The following is a 16672-nucleotide window of genomic DNA, read 5'->3' as shown; positions in this document are numbered from 1 at the left end:
CGATTGCTTCTTCTTTTAGTGTCATATCTAAGAAACCATTGCCTAATCTAAGGTCATGAAGATGTCCTCCTGTTTTCTTCTAAGAGTTTTATAATTGAAGGCAGGCGTGGTGGCTCACACCTGTAATCTCAGCACTTTGGGAGGCCAAGGCGGGTAGATCAGAAGGTCAAGAGATTGAAACCATCTTGGGCAACATGGTGAAACCCCGTCTCCACTAAAAATACAAAAGTTAGCTGGGCATTGTGGCATGCGCCAGTAGTCCTAGCTACTCGTAAGCCTGAGGCAGGAGAACTGCTTGAACCCGGGAGGCGGAGGTTGCAGTGAGCCAAGATCATGCTATTGCACTCCAGCTTGGGTGACAGAGCAAGACTCCGTCTCAGAAAAAAAAAAGAGTTTTATAATTGTAAGTCTTATATTTAGGTCTGTATCTAACTTATTCCAGATTGTATCCCCAGTGCCTAGAATAATGGCTAGTGTAGAGAAGGTATCTGTACTTATTGAGTGAAATGAATAAATGAATGAATAGCTCTTGAAGGAATGAATGATTGAGCGGATATCTCTTTCTAGTCCTGGATCTGCTGCTGGTTAAATAAGCCCAGGGTTAAGAGAGAGGCATTAGGGCCAGGGGCAGTGGCTCATGCCTGTAACCCCAGAACTTTGGGAGACCGAGGTGGGTGGATCAAGAGGTCAGGAGTTCAAGACCAGCCTGGCCAAGATGGTGAAACCCCATCTCTACTAAAAATACAAAAATTAACAAGGTGTGGTGGTGGATGCCTGTAATCCCAGCTGCTCAAGAGGCTGAGGCAGAGAATTGCTTGAACCCAGGAGGCGTTGTATAGAAGAAGGGCACCAATTTGTTTCAGTCTCATCCCCCTGTGAGCCTGCCATTAGTGAGTATTCACATTCCTTTTCTGTTAACTTATTTCCTGTTTTCCTTCAATTTTAACTCTTTTTAGTTTCCTTCTTTGGCAAAATGTTACAAAGACATTTCCTAAACAAGTAATGTCTAGGCTGGAAGTGGTGGCTCAGGCCTGTAATCCCAGCCCTTTAGGAGGCCAAGGTGGGAGGGATCGCTTGAGGCCAGGGGTTCGAGACCAGCCCAGGCAACACGATGAGACCCCTGACTCTACAAAAAAATACAAAAACAACTAGCTGGGTGCTATGATGCACGCCAGTAAGACTAGCTACTTGGAAAGCCAAGGTGGGAGGATTGCTTGAGCCCAGAAGTTCAAGGCTTCTGTGAGCTCCGATTGCACCGCCGCACTCCAGCCTGGGTAACGGGGAGACCCCTCTCTAAAAAAAAAAAAAAAATCTAAAAAAAACCCAAATAGTGTCTAATCTACTTTGATTAATGGTAAATACGATAGATACTGCATATAAGATCATTTTTATGTTGTAAAAATCTTTGTTGGTTTGATATTTCTTTTATTAGTTTTTCTTGAGTTCAGCAAATCAATTAAGGTAATGTGGCAGTATATAAATTGCAAAGTAGAAGTAAAACTCATCTAGCCGCCTCCCGGGGGCGTGGGGAGTATCATGATGTCTGAACTTACTATTAGAAAGAAATGCATATGCATGTAGAAAGAAAGAAGACAAATGTCAAAAATTAGGGAATTGAGGTAAAGGGTGTTTGGGAGTTCCTTGTACTATTATTTCAACAACATTTTTAGGTTAATTTTTTTCAAAAACCCATCCCTCGTAATCCTGCTCTCAGAAAGAATTAGATGTGGACCCTGAGTGGTCACAGGTGTGGTAGGCATTTGCATACATTTTAAACATAGTTTTCAGCTATTGAGGAGGAAACAAAGGTGATGGCAGGTGAGCAGGGTCACACAAGTTGGCTGTGTAGTGGAACCAGAATTTCGAAGTGTTACTTCAGATCAGACCCTGGGTGGACACAGGGGAGCATTTGGACTTAGACCTCTGACCTCAAGGCCTTTATTCCTTTATGGTCTTGTGTATCTCAAATAGCAAACCTTTCCCCTGGAAAGGAATGACTGGCTTCCTCTCTCATCCTCTAAGCCCCTGATATTTTTTGGGCCTGAGCTTAGTGAAAGCAGATGGGAGATAGCCCAGGAGGGGCTGCCATCCTGGGACTAGCAGGAACACTAATCAGGGTATGGAGGGAATCATTGCCTCCCATTCAGTCAGCAGGCAGGCCTTGAGGTCCCATTTCCTGGAACCACCGAGACTCTGGGGAGGCAGCCCTGACCGTCACCCTTCCGCTCCGCCTGTCCTCCAGGAACTGAAGCTGCCCTCCTTCCGAGCCCACTCCCCACTCCTGAAGAGCCGCCGGTTCTTCGTGGACATCCTGACCCTACTGAGCAGCCACTGCCAGCTCTGCCCTGCAGCCCGGCACCTGGCCGTCTACCTGCTGGACCACTTCATGGATCGCTACAATGTCACCACCTCCAAGCAGCTCTACACCGTGGCCATCTCCTGCCTCCTACTTGCAAGTAAGCGAAACCCTATATCTTCCTCCGCACTTGTGCGGTCTCCTCACGTCAGTGCGCCTGGCTGATTCCAAATCACTTTACATCTCAACAACCTTTGCACATCTTCTGTGTTTATCCTTCACCAAACACTTTTTAGCATCAGCATTTTTAGATGCAACATTTTTTTAGCATCTGTAATGTACCAGACCAAGTAATAAGGATGTTAGCAGCTTGTCTCAATTAATCCACACAGTGGCCCTAGGAGACAGATACTCTTAGTATACCTCACTTTACAGAGGCACAGAGAGGTGAAGAAGCTGGTTTGGGGCTGCCGAGATAGTATATGGCAGACAAGATTTGAGCCCAGAACTGTGTGATGCCAGAGTCTGTGCCCTTAACCTCCTGTCTCCTGCTTTCAGTATGGGTGATCTGAATGGACTGGGAGGGGAACCCTAGCAACCACTGTTCTTAGAGGTGTTTTGAAATGTGACAGCTTGATTTGGACCTAAGCAGGACCTATTGTGTGGTCACCAGGCCTGGGCACAGCCCTCTTGGGGTTTGCACCTTCCAAAGAGGCCTCACTTAAAACACAGCATAGCTTTGACCATCTGTCTGTCTGCCTTGATAGGGATTACTGTATTAATTCACTGCTACTTGGATGATCTTAAAACATAGTTCTGCCATGCCACCCTGCCACTTAACATCACCCCATGGTTTACCGGCAGTCTTAGGATAAACACCAACCCTCGAGTTCCTGCCTCTTTGACCTGTGCCTTTCTCCTCATCACTTCCTGGGTTCCAGCCACACTGGCCAGGCCCCCTCTTGTCATAGAGCCTTGCACCTGCTGTTTCCTCTACCTGAATCACTTCTCGCTCCCTCCTGCTGCCCACCTGGTTCTGGTTAAACATCACTCGGGCTCTACATCCCTGTGAAAACCTTCCCTCACTGCCCTCAGCAGGTGAGGTCTCCCGAGTATACACACCCTCAGTGTGGTGTGCTTTGAATTAACAACCACCGCCCCCCATGGATAGCAAGTTACAGGGATGGAAATGAGCTTGGCACATAATAAGACCTCAAAAACAATTTGTGGAATCAATGAAACTAATGGAGCTAAGGGTTTCTTGAGAGCCAGGCCTCTACACTTCTCTAGGTTTCCCTTAATGCAGAGGAATGGATTGCCCCAGAGGCCTCAGGCCCAAAGTGGCCAGGTTCAATTAGAACATTTCTTTGACATGGTATTGTATTCTTGACAGTCAGATTTTACATCCACCTCTGAGACCTGTTTCTGTCCTATTTCATTATGCATTTCCCCTCCCAACCCTGCCATCCTTCATCCTGCTTGGTGCTGCAGGACTGTGGCACCCACTTTCTTCTGTGGCGTTGTCTGCTTTTGGCAGGCTCCCATAAACCCCGTGGGCACAGTCACCCAGTTCCAGAAGCACAGATTTAGAGTTTTCAGAATTCCATCTCATTTTCCACGCTGGCACCTTCTACCCGCATGTTTGTGATCCCAGTGGCTGCTTTGGGCTCACAGACCCACATTTGGTGATTTTTCTCTACCTTGGGCTGACTGGATTCCCTTGTTACACATGGGAGCCAGTCTTGCCGGGTGTCCAGTCTGTCTCAGCATCCCAAATCAACATGCAGCTCCCTTTCATCTGTGGGGCTTGGGAGACATCTCCATCAGTGGAAGGCATGCTGGGCCTTGTATTTCAAGCAGCACAGAAGAAATCCATACCATGGCCTTTGGCTGCTGCTGCTGTCTATGACCTGTGGGCTGCATCGAGGGCTGCTGGGGGCAGGGGACTTATATTTCCATGGGGCCTTGGAAGCCCTCCCCGATTGTCTGTCTGGGGAGCTGGGACGTGAGGCACACACTGGAGACTCCTTTGTGCTGCTGCGCAAAGGGGGCATTTCAGACTGAGAGGCAGACGCCCCCACCCACATGTCTGAGGGCAGCACAGCCCCAGGGCAGCAGGAACGGATTTTTCAGGACACCTGCCATATGCTCCAGAGACCAGAGGGAAGAAAAGTTTCCATGACAGCCTGAAATCCTATTCTTCCCTCCTCCCCTCTCCCCAGGCCATTGTGGGCCACAGTGAGGGGGGTCACCTTGCCTCAGGAAGTTTGGAGATCTGCTAATTTGTCACCAAATTATTCTGAGATAAGAAGAGCTGGGGTCCTTGCCTCCCCCCGACTTGTCAATCTTAGGTTTTTAAATCTGCTTTCAGATAGGCACTGTGGCTCATGCTTGTTATCCCAACACTTTGGGAGGTGGAGGCAGGTGGATCACCTGAGGTAGGAGTTCAAGATCAGCCTGGCCAAGATGATGAAACCCCATCTCTATAAAAATACAAAAATTAACCGGGCCTGGTGGTGGGTGCTGTAATCCCAGGTACTTGGGAGGCGGAGGCAGGAGAATTGCTTGAACCCAGGAGGCAGAGGCTGCAGTGTGCTGAGATGGTGCCACTGCACTCCAGACTGGGCGACAAGAGCAAAACTTTGTCTCAAAAAAAAAAAGATAGGAAGCAGGGATGGGATCTTCTCATCTACCCACAGCCCTTTCCGCTCCATAAAACAGGGCTCAGCGAAGAGCCCATGTCTGCAGGCCGCAGGAGGAGGCAGAACAAGCGAGAGCTTTCCGTCATTCCACAGCGGACTCTTGGCAAAGACACCTTCTCTCCCTCAGAGTTCATTGTTTGCGTCTACCACCTTAACACAGGATAGAACTGTACTATAAATACAGTATAGAGATCACTCTGCTGTAAACGTAGTTGAGCCACCTTCTTCTTTAATCTTTCATATATACAGCACCCCTCCCGCAATGTCTTTTTGTTGTTCCTATTGTTTAATTAAAAGAATAATCTGACAACATGGAAACCCCACGACTTCCAGGTGAGTTGGCCTTGGCAATGTCCCCGGATCATCAGCATCGCAGCAACTGTGGCTTCCTTCCTTGCTGTTCTCTTTCTACATGCTGGACCCCATGCCAGGCACTTTATACACATCACATGGATCCTCACAACCAGCCTTTGCAGTCACTGCCCCTTTTATAGGTTCAGAGAGGCCACGTAACTCACCCAACTTCTAGTATGGGGTTGTGTGGTTTTTTTTAATTGAGATAAAATACAACCAGATGCAGTGTCTCACGTCTGTAATCCCAGCACTTTGGGAGGCTGAGGTGGACAGATCCTTGAGGCCAGGAGTTTGAGACCAGCCTGGCCAATATGGAGAAACCCCGTCTCTACTAAAAAAAAAAAATACAAAAATTAGCTGGGTGTTGGTGGCTTGTGCCTGTAGTCCCAGCTACATGGGAGGCTGAGGCTGGAGAACTGCTTGAGCCCAGGAAGTGGAGGTTGCAGTGAGCCGAAATCACTCATGCCACTGCACTCCAGCCTGGGTGACAGAGGAAAGCCCTATCTCACAAAAGGATAAAAAAAGAGATAAAATTCATGCCACAACATAAAATTCAATATTTTAACCATTTTAAAGTATACAGTCGACTGGTATTTAGTACCTGCACACTCTATCTACTTGCAGGACATTTTTATCACCTTAAAAGGAACCTTTGTACCCATTAAGCAGTCACTTCCCTTTTCTTCCTACCCTCAGCTCTGGCAGCCGTGAATCTGCTTACTGTCTGTATGGATGTGTCTATTCTGGCTCTTTTATATAAAAGGGATCATACAATATGTGACCATTTGTGTCTAGCATCGTTCGCTTCATACAAAATTTTGAAGCCTCATCCATGTTGCAGCACATTATCAGTACTTCATTTCTTTTTCTTCCTTTTTTTTTTCTTTGAGATGGAGTTTTGCTCTTTTTTTTTTTTTTTTTTTAATAGAGACAACGTTTCACCTAGGCCAGGATGGTTTCTATCTCCTGACCTCTTAATCTGCCCACCTTGGCCTCTCAAAGTGCTGGAATTACAGGCGTGAGCCACTGCGCCTGGCCTAGATGGAGTTTCACTCTTATCACCGAGGCTACAGTGCAATGGCATGATCTCTGCTCACTGCAACCTCTGCCTCCCGGGTTCAAGCAATTCTCCTGCTTCAGCCTCCCAAGTAGCTGAGATTACAGGTATGCGCCACTATGCCCAGCTAATTTTGTATCCTTAGTAGAGATGGGGTTTCACCATGTTGGCCAGGTTAGCCTCGAACTCCTGACCTCAGGTGATCCACCCGACTTGGCCCTGCAAAGTGCTGGAATTACAGGTGTGAGTCACTGCACCTAGCCTTCATTTCTTTTTATGACTGAATAATATTCCATTGTATATCCCAGAGTGTGTTTATCCTGTCATCTGTTGATGGATGTTTAGGTTATTTTTGCCTTTTAGTATTGTGAACAGTGCTGCAGTAAACATTCAGGTACCAGTTTTATTTGAGCGTTGGTTTCTTTTTTCTTTTTTTGAGATGGAGCCTTGTTCTGTTGCCCAGGCTAGAGGGTAGTGGTGTGATCTCAGCTCACTGCAACCTCTGTCTCCCAGGTTCAAGTGATTCTCCTGCCTCAGCCTCCCGAATAGGTGAGATTACAGGCACCTGCCACCACACCTGGCTAATTTTTATATTTTTAGTAGAGACAGGGTTTCACCATCTTGGCCAGGCTGGTCTCAAACTCCTGACCTTGTGATCTCCTCGCCTTGGCCTCCCAAAGTGCTGGGATTACAGGTGTGAGCCACCGAGCCTGGCCTTGAACACTGGTTTCTAATTCTTTTGGGTATATGCCTAGGGGTTGGATTATGGGTCATGTGGTAATTTTGTGTTGGACTTTTTGAGACACCTTGGAGTTTTGCTTTTGCATGGTGGTTGCTGCCAGATGACTGCAGTGTTGAGTCTTTGGCCCCAGGACGTGGACCAGCCTGAGGAGGGAGGGAGGGTGGGGGAGAAAGCCAGGAGGGCAAGAGGTGACCTTTTGCTAGGGTAGCTAGGCCTTAACTGTAAGACCTTATTATTTTGTACTAGAAGTGTGAGATACATTTTTACTTTTCAAAACTTGAAAGAATTTAGCCAGGCCTGGTAGCACGTGCCTGTAGTCCCAGCTACTTGGGAGGCTGAGGTGGGAGGAACTCTTGAGCCCGGAGGGTAGAGGCTGAAGTGAGCTGAGATCTTGACATTGCACTCCAGCCTGGGCAACAGAGCCAGACCCTATCTCAAAACAAACAAACACAAAAAAACTGAAAGGTACAGAAGTACCTAGCATGAAAAGTTGGTTTCTTCTCTTTGCTCACAGTCCCACTCCCACAGTTTTGTGTGAATCCTTCCAGACCTGGGCTGGGTGCGGTGGCTCATGCTTATAATCCCAGCACTTTGGGAGGCCGAGGCGGGTGGATCACTTGAGATCAGAGTTCGAGACCAGCCTGGCCAACATAGTGAAACCCCATCTCTACTAAAAATTCTGAAAATTAGCCAGGTGCAGTGGCACACACTTGTCATCCCAGCTACTCAGGAGGCTGAGGTGGAAGAATTGCTTGTGAACCCGAGAGGCAGAGGTTGCAGTGAGCCAAGATTGCACCACTGCACTCCAGCCTGGGTGACAGGGCAAGACTCTGTCTCAAAAAACAGAAAACGGCACAAATCCTTCCAAACCTAGATGTGTTTTCACAATTGGGAAAATAAACTTATTTTCATTTGTGGGGGAAAATGAATCATAGAATCCACCTCTATACACTACCCAGTGAACAAAATTGCCAGATTCCCTCTCTTTCTTCCTTTTCCATTCTTCCTTTTTCTTCCCTATCTAATTGCAATTCCATTGTACTTCTTCTTTGCAAACTTCTGTTTTCTTTCACTGTCACTTCCGGGCCCTGAGCCTGTCCCTGAGAAAACAAGATTTCTCACTGCTGAGTGGTTTTCCTCTGTCCTCTCAGCCCCTCCTGCCCCTGGCCAATTGCCTGTCATCTGTGAAAAGCAGTGGATGGTGAGGCTGATAGATCTGACTCTTAAAGTTATGACTTCTGGTTTCTGTAGGTGGGGCCTCATCCTGTGCTGACCGTAGTGCTGACCCCATCCTCTTCCCTAGGAGAAAGAAGTGAAAAGTGTCTGGCAGGAGGTGGTCGCAGGGCCTTTCTTTCAGGGGAGGGGAAAACCCCCCCTCTGGTCCTGGTCCTCCTGCAGAGCAGGGTTCCTTAGCTCTGAGTGTATCATGCCGTGCTGAGCTTACCTATGTAAAGGCCCATCCCTTTACTATAGATTTTTTTTTTTTTTTTGAGACAAGTTCTCACTCTGTCACCGAGGCTAGAGTGCAGTGGTGCGATCTCGGTTCACTGCAACCTCCACCTCCTGGGTTCAAGTGATTCTCATGCTTCAGCCTCCCAAGTAGCTGGGATTACAGATGAGTGCCACCATGCCTGGCTCATTTTTTGTATTTTTAGTAGAGATGGGGTTTCACTATGTTGGCCAGGCTGGTCTCAAATGTCTGACCTCATGTGATCTGCCCACCTCGGTCTCCCAAAGTGCAGGGATTACAGGCATGAGCCACTGAGCCTGGCCCTTACTATAGATTTTTAAAATTACAAATATTATACTCACTTGCAAAGTGAGATCCAAAGAATAAAATAGACATCCTTTTCCCATCCCACTCTCCAGAGGTAACACACAGTTTCTTGTGTCTTCTTCCGAATTTGATCTGGTGTATTTTTCTGGAATTATTCTGTGCATATACAGACACACAGTTGATCCTCATTATTCACGGATTTTGTTCTTGTGAATTTGCCTACTCGCATAAACTCTTTTGCAGGCCGGGCACAGCGGCTCATGCCTGTGATCCTAGCACTTTGGGAGGCCGAGGCAGGTGTTTGGGATCACCTGAGGTCAGGGGTTCAAGACCAGCCTTGCCAACATGGGGAAACCCGTCTCTACTAAAAATACAAAAAATTAGCCGGGTGTGGTGGCGTGTGCCTGTAGTGCCAGCTACTCAGTAGGCCAAGGCAGGAGAATTACTTGAACCTGGGAGGCAGAGGTTGCAGTGAGCCGAGATCGCGCCACTGCACTCCAGCCTGGGTGACAGAGCGAGACTGTCTAAAAAAAAACACTTTTGTAAACCCGGAACCAGTGGCAGCACTTTTGCGGTGCTTCACGAACACACACACAGCTGTGTGTCCCATATGGGTTGACCCATACTCATATTCCGAGTTGAGACCCAGCAAAAAGCTCTCTGCCTTCTTCCTGCAGCAATCATGCTGTAAACAAGTGTCTTTTTGGTGGACTTAGTGCCACATTTTTCATATTTTTGTGCTTTTTGTTGGTGATTTTGGTGTAAACAAGTCTCTGAGAACAGGGCTGAAGTGCCGTCTAGAGCTCCCAAGGTGAAGAAGGCTGTGATGTGCCTTACAGAAAAAATGTCTGTGTTAGAGAAGCTTTGTTCAGGCAGAAGTTATAATACTGTTGACCAGGAGTTCAGTATTAGTTAATTAATGTATTAAACAAATACACAACACAAGGTTATATGCTGATCAATCGGTGAAATGTTGTGATCAGAGGCTTGCAGGAACCTAACCTGGTACCTTCCCCTAGGAGCAGTGGTTCAGTATTCACTAATTCAATGTTCACAATGGCTTTATAAAGCAAAACTGACATGAATAGCGAGAATTGGCCAGATATATTTACACAGGTGCGTTGCTACGAAAGGTGCTTTCTTCATAGTATGTTAGGGAACCTCTTTTCTATCAGCTCCTGTGGATTTACTTCACTCTTTTTATTGACTGCAAAGTCCTCCGTTTTATAAACACTGCCATTTATGTAATTATTTCTTTATTTTTGGACATTTAGGTTGCCATCTGTTTTTTTTCGCTGCTAGCAAAACATTTTTTACTTAGAAAGGTCCTATTAAAAAAAAAAAGAAAAAAGTCATTTTTTCAGGCAGAAGAATATGACAATGACTGGCTTTTTCCCTATATCTTTGCACGCTTACGTGAGTCTGTAAGATAAATTCCCAGAGGTAGAATTGTTTTGGTCAAAGGATAGGTGCGCTGAAGATTTGGTAAGTAGTGCCGAATTGCCTTACGGAAGTTTTAACTCAACCAACAGCTGATGAGATCCGTTTTTCCCTAAATTTAACTTTATTTTTGGGAGCCTTTGGAACTGTTAGCATTGGTGGTATGGTAGTGAGCACAGCTGCCTTCCAGAAAAACATCTATTTGACTTATTCTCTACCTAATCAATAAACATAAAGAACAAGTAGTGTCTCTTCTGCATCCCGGCCCCTCACCCGTGTCCACTTGGGGCTTCCCTTCTATGCTCCCAGCCACAAGTGCCTTTGCCCTGCGTTTCTGCCTTGCCCTGTCCAGGAAGCACAATGAATCCTTCCCAGACCGATTGCTTTTAGTGCTTGGGCAGCTACCACTAAAAGCTATTGCCTGCCAGGTACTTGCATTGGTGCTTTAGGAGATTCTAGGAGAGGCCTATCTTCCTACCAGTAAACCAGCATCACTCCCACTGCGTTCTCCATCCCCCACTTACACCTGCTTTGATTATTTGGCAGCTGTTGCTTCTGAAAAGCAACTTCTTTGACAACTAGGTAGGGGATGGGATGGGGTCTCCCCATTAGAGATTTCAGAAACTTGAAAGTAGTCTTAATCTTTTCTGGTCGACAAGGATGAATGAATACGCTGCTTCCTGCCTGGAGAAGTTAAGCACATCAGCTCTCCCCAAAGCTGGGAATGCTTGAGATGCCTCCACGGCTCTAATTGTAGGCAATGGCTGCAAATGGGACAGTATTTCCAGGTGGTCTTTTTCAGGGCTGTATTTCTGACAAAGCATGAGATTTATTGATAGAATTAAACCTAAATCTGCAAGGAAACGTGGCAGCCCCCTTGCAGGAGATAATTTAATAGCTCCCTGCATCTCATGCAAGAGTGGCCAGGAGGAAACTCCATTTCCTCCCTGTCGCGGAGAGCATTGGAAGTGCTTGAGCCTTTCAGTGTTTGAAAATTTCAGGAATCAGAATAGGTCTTACATTTGATGTGTGCAGTTAAAGTGACTGTTGGCTATCTTTCTTCCAAAAGAGTGCTGTGACGTCAATGGTGCATCTCTAATCAGTGCTGTTTGGGTGGTGGCCATGCGGCACGGGGCAACTAGAAAGGGTGGTCCGTCACATTAGTGAGGGCCGTGCTGAGCAAATCCAGGCACGGGGCTCGAATGTCACAGCACAGTGAGCGGAGGACATGGTGATTTTCCATTTCCTGTTCCCATCTCTGCAGACTGGCAGGCTTAGAGCTATTTCAGAGGAGGGATTTTGTGTAAACTGCCTGTCAGACAGCTGGCTGGGCCGGAAACTCTAAAATTGTTCAATTTGCCTTAGCAAGTCTAACACCCAGACCTGTTTGTCCAGAGCCTAAGTTTCTGGGCTCTGCCCAATAAAATAAAAGCCATTTTATTTTATTTTATTTTGTTTTCTGGGAGTGGGGTTTGGGTTTCAAGCTGCATGAGTTAATTGAACATGCAGTGTTCAGAAGCCCCTGATCACGGCAGCCCACCCCTTACCACCCAGGCACTCACCTATCAGTATTGTCAGTTGTGATAGCCAGCACTGCAGGGCAGCTTTGGTTGGTTTTGAAATCAGTTTCAGACTCAAAGGAGATATGTCAGCCTGTTCTATCCCTTGATGCTCAGATTAGAGATTATTTTTATGTGTGGACCATTTGCCTGGATTTTTGAAATTGTCTTCAAGAAATGTATGTTGTCTTCCCCGACCTCCTAAATCTTAATTTTAATTACAAGCATTGTGGTGTCTAGACAGGAAAAGTCTCTTCTTTGTCACTGACACAGTGGGGTTTCTGGGACTTTTCTAGGAAAGTCTGACGCCTCCTGACTTGTGGGCACTTGTAAACCAGGTTCATGTGGAGATATTCTTGGACTGGAACAGAGCTATGTTCTGGAACCTTCTCTGGCAGTTATTCTGCTAGCTCTAGCTTCTAGATTTCCAGCAGCAGGGTCTTACCTTCTGAAGAGTTTAAAATGTTTTTTATCAGCAGGAGAGTAATATTTGTTCCTGCAGAAAACCAGAAGTTGGGAAAAAAAATAAAAAGAACAAAATAAAAATCACTTGTAATCTCACTACTTTTCTTTTTTTTTATAATCGGAACCTGGGAGTGGAGGGTAAATCCTAGCCTCAGTGGTGATGGGATAGCTAACGTTTATTGAGCGTTTATTTATTTTTATGTATTTATCTTCTTGAGACAGGATCTCACTCTGTCACTCAGGCTAGAATACAGTAGCATGGTCACAGCTTACTAAAGCCTCACCCTCCCTGGGCTCAGGTGATCCTTCACCTCAGCCTCTGAGTATCTGGGACCACAGGTGCACACACACCACCAGGCCCTGATGGAGTCTCACTCTGTTGCCCAGGCTGGAGTGCAGTGGTGCAATCTCGGCTCACAGCAACCTCTGCCTCCCGAGTTCAAACGTTTCTCCAGGTTCAAACAATCCTCCTGAGTAGCTGGGATTACAGATGTGCACTACCACACCCAGCTAATTTTTGTATTTTTAGTAGAGATAGGGTTTCATCATATTGGTCAAGCTGGTCTTGAACTCCTGGCTTCAAGTGATTCACCTGCCTCAGCCTCCCAAAGTGCTGGGTTTACAGGCGTGAGCCACTGTGCCCAGCCTTTTGTTTTTTTTTTGTAGAGACAGGGTTTTGCCATCTTGCCCAGGCTGGTCTCTAACTTGTGCACTCAAGCAGTTCACCCGCCTGGGCCTCCCAAAATACTGGGATTACAGGCATGAGCCACTGTGCTTGGCCTATTGAGTGTTTATATGTCACACAGTGTTCTGAGTTTTTAACACAGATTTACTCATTTAATCCTGAAAACAATTCTACAGGGTAGACTGTAGTTGTATTTTCCCCAAGTATCAGAGGAAGAATCTGAGGCCCAATAAGTTAGGACACTTGCCTAAAAGTACATAGCTAGGATGTGGCTAGGGATGTGGCTATGGCCCTAGTTGTACAGCCAGACCACGTCCTTCCTTGGCTGTGCCAGGAAGGCTTGGGTCAGAAAACGGAGAGATTGCTGGGAGACTCCTAGGCCCACTGCCTCCGGAGCCAGCAGAGCAGCATTTGTGCTGATCTGGATGAAAACATCAGCCCTCAGGACCAGCTCTTGTGTCTGGAAGCATCTCCCCTCTGAACCTCAAGTTACCCAAGGTGGCCTCTCCTCTTCCTTCTCCCTGCTCTCTGCAGAGGTTGGAACAAAGGATCAGAGTCCCCAGTGCCCACACATTCAGCGCAGCAGCCCCATCAGACCTGGGCCAGAGGCAGCCCCTGGTTAGTTAGGAGTGAGCTTTCTTTAAAGCAGTGACACCAAACTTCGTGACAGGAGATAACTCCTATCCTCCGTACGAGGACACAAGCACTTGTGGGACCCTGATGCCACAGATGCCAGCTATACTCGTGACAAATGGCCCCTGCCCCACAGGCCCTGCTTTCAGTCAGTGATACTTATTTGGGTCCAGTGTAAAGTGGAGCACAAAGGACCCAGGGATTGCCTGAGGCCACAGTGTGATGTCATCACAGCAGTTTCTCCATCCTGACACAGGGAAGTCCTCCCAGCAAGAAGGGAAGCCTGTGGGTGACCCAGCTGGCCGAATGCCACCTCTGACCCGAGAGGCATTTTCACAATTTCTTTCTAAGGAAAACAACCACCCACAACCTCACCTCTGGTCTGTGTTTTAAAAATTGGGCCCAGGAATTGATTTAGCCTGTCAGAAACAGGCTTGCTTTCATTCTTTCATACATCCATCCTTCCATCCATTCATTCATTATGTATCAAGGCCTATTCTGTGCCAGAGACTGGAGACGCAGCCATGAACAGATCAGCAGTGATTTTGAGAGAGGAAAAAGAGGAAGAGAGCTTTTTCTTTATTTCCTGAGCATGAAAGGGAGCTCAGCCAGGCAGGATACCCAGGCCCACCTTCACACCAGGTCCACCGAGCAGACCTCGGAAGCCCAGGAATGGCTAGCATTGGAGGCTTGTTTCTCCAGGACATTTCCTAACCACAGGATCAGAGAGAGACCAGAGACCTTGGACGTAGCTACAGCAGGTCCGTAAGAGCAGAGTGGGAAGGGGAGGCTACCTGGCCTCTAACCCCTGTGATCCTCACAGCTTTCTCCCTTCCTTGAAGACCACTGAAGCACCCTCTTACAGATGAAGGATTTTCTTGCTTTGTCCCTGGCTTTCTTTCTCCCCCACATCAAATTGCATCCAGAAACCAAACTCTCATTGTATCTGTGACTGTCACTACAGGGCTGGGTCCGAATTGAGCACAGGTTTATAAAGGGCACTGTTCTGGCCAGGCACAGTGGCTCACGCCTGTAATCCCAGCACTTTGGGAGGCTGAGGTGGGCAGATCATGAGGTTAGGAGATCGAGACCATCCTCGTCATGGTGAAACCCCGTCTCTACCAAAATTTAAAAATTAGCCGGGCGTGGTGGTGGGCACCTGTAGTCCCAGCTACTCAGGAGGCTGAGGCAGGGGAATTGCTTGAACCCGGGAGACGGAGGTTGCAGTGAGCTGGGATCGAGCCACTGTACTCCAGCCTGACGACAGAGCGAGACTCCGTCTCTAAATAAAAAAAAAAAAAAAAACACTATTTTTTTTAAACAGTCTCGCTCTGTCACCAGGCATCAGACTGTAGTGTAGTGGTGCAGTCTCTGCTCACTGCAACCTCTGTCTCCCGGGTTCAAGCAATTCTCCTTCCTCAGCCTCCCAAGTAGCTGGGACTACAGGCATGTGCCACCATGCCCAGCTAATTTTTGTATTTTATTAGAGACGGAGTTTCACTATGTTGGCCAGGATAGTCTTGATCTCTTGACCTCATGATCCGCCCGCCTCGGCCTCCCAAAGTGCTGGGATTATAGGTGTGAGCCACAGTGCCTGGCCTAAAGGGGACTCTTCCAAGCACACTAAGCCATCATGTCACCCTCACCACAATTCTATCTACTTCTCTTACTCCCATTTCACAGATGAGGAAGCAGAGGTCCAAGAAGTTGTGACTTACCCTAGACCACATGGCTAGTAAGTGGCTGCCACTCTGTAGAATCCAGGACAGTCATCATCAGAGTGTGTAACCTGCCCCTGCACTACCTTACACAGTAAAAACAGCTTGCCAGAGCATGGCATCCTCAGAGTAGTTCCACAGCCTCTCCATCCATTGCTCAAATTCTATCTCCCCTGGTTCCTCGGAAAGACACTTAGCTGCTGGACGTACGAATAGTGCCTTTTTTTGCAAAGAGTAGGAAGCACCTTTCTTGCCTTCAATAACTGCAAGAAGTCAAAGAGGGTTTTTTTGTTGTTTTTTTTTTAAGTCAGGCAGGGGAACACTTCCAGTACAAAAAGTTTCCTGACAGAGAGCTGCTCCTTTAACTTATAGGCTGTCGTTGGAAGAAAAAACTAAGTCCTGTTGATCATATAGCTCTTTAGAGAAAAGGCTCTGGAATTAAATTGCTAAGTAGCATAAGCAAAGGGGAGACTGAAGTCAGGAGGATTCGTGGAAGGGCCAAGCATGGTGGTGCATACCTGTAATACGAAAACTTTGGGAGGCCGAAGCAGGAGGATCACTTGAACTCAGGAGATTGAGACCAGCCTGGGCAACATGGTGAGACTCCATCTCTTCGACAAGTAAAAAAATTTTTTTTTTTTTTTTTTCCGAGACAGAGTTTCGCTCTTGTTACCCAGGCTGGAGTGCAATGGCGCGATCTCGGCTCACCGCAACCTCCGCCTCCTGGGTTCAGGCAATTCTCCTGCCTCAGCCTCCTGAGTAGCTGGGATTACAGGCACGCACCACTATGCCCAGCTAATTTTTTGTATTTTTAGTAGAGACGGGGTTTCACCATGTTGACCAGGATGGTCTCGATCTCTTGACCTCGTGATCCACCCGCCTCGGCCTCCCAAAGTGCTGGGATTACAGGCTTGAGCCACCGCGCCCGGCCTACAAGTAAAAAATTTTAAAAGAACAGGGTGACTACATGGGGTGAAGCTGAAACTAGTTTGACACCCACATCCAAAGGAGTTCCTCTACCCAGATAGATACACTCATTATGGAGCTTGTAGCATTGTTCCTCTACCCAGATAGATACACTCATTATGGAGCTTGTAGCATTGCAGAGGGCTTGTGACTGAATGTAAGATTTCCTGCTTATGGTGTAGAAAGCTTGGGACTTTGGAATCATTTATTCATTCATTTTTTAAAAAACATAAAAGCTGTTTGTTAGTAACTTTATGCTAAAGGCTGTGCTAGGTGAA

The 16672-nt window shown here is 47.1% G+C and overlaps 1 protein-coding gene across 3 annotated transcripts in view; it reads left to right on the top strand.

Moving 5' to 3' along the window:
- The window catches only part of CCNJL (cyclin J like), a 64407-nt gene that overhangs the window by 31513 nt on the left and 16222 nt on the right, over positions 1-16672 (top strand). For 2 of the 3 annotated variants that reach the window (XM_012461061.2, XM_064376501.1), the window contains one exon: positions 2243-2456. In XM_012461061.2, the coding sequence (XP_012316484.2) occupies positions 2243-2456 (214 nt within the window). Of the gene's footprint in view, positions 1-2242; positions 2457-6393; positions 6517-16672 lie in introns of all 3 variants that reach the window. The other variant, XM_012461065.2, reaches the window with a different exon arrangement.

Source organism: Aotus nancymaae, unplaced genomic scaffold, assembly GCF_030222135.1.
Source record: "Aotus nancymaae isolate 86718 unplaced genomic scaffold, 86718_ANA_hifiasm-v0.15.2.pri h1tg000015l_0, whole genome shotgun sequence".
Taxonomy (NCBI): domain Eukaryota; kingdom Metazoa; phylum Chordata; class Mammalia; order Primates; family Aotidae; genus Aotus; species Aotus nancymaae.
The sequence above is the reverse complement of the archived record's forward strand: the minus strand, read 5'-3'. Positions and strand labels throughout refer to the sequence as shown.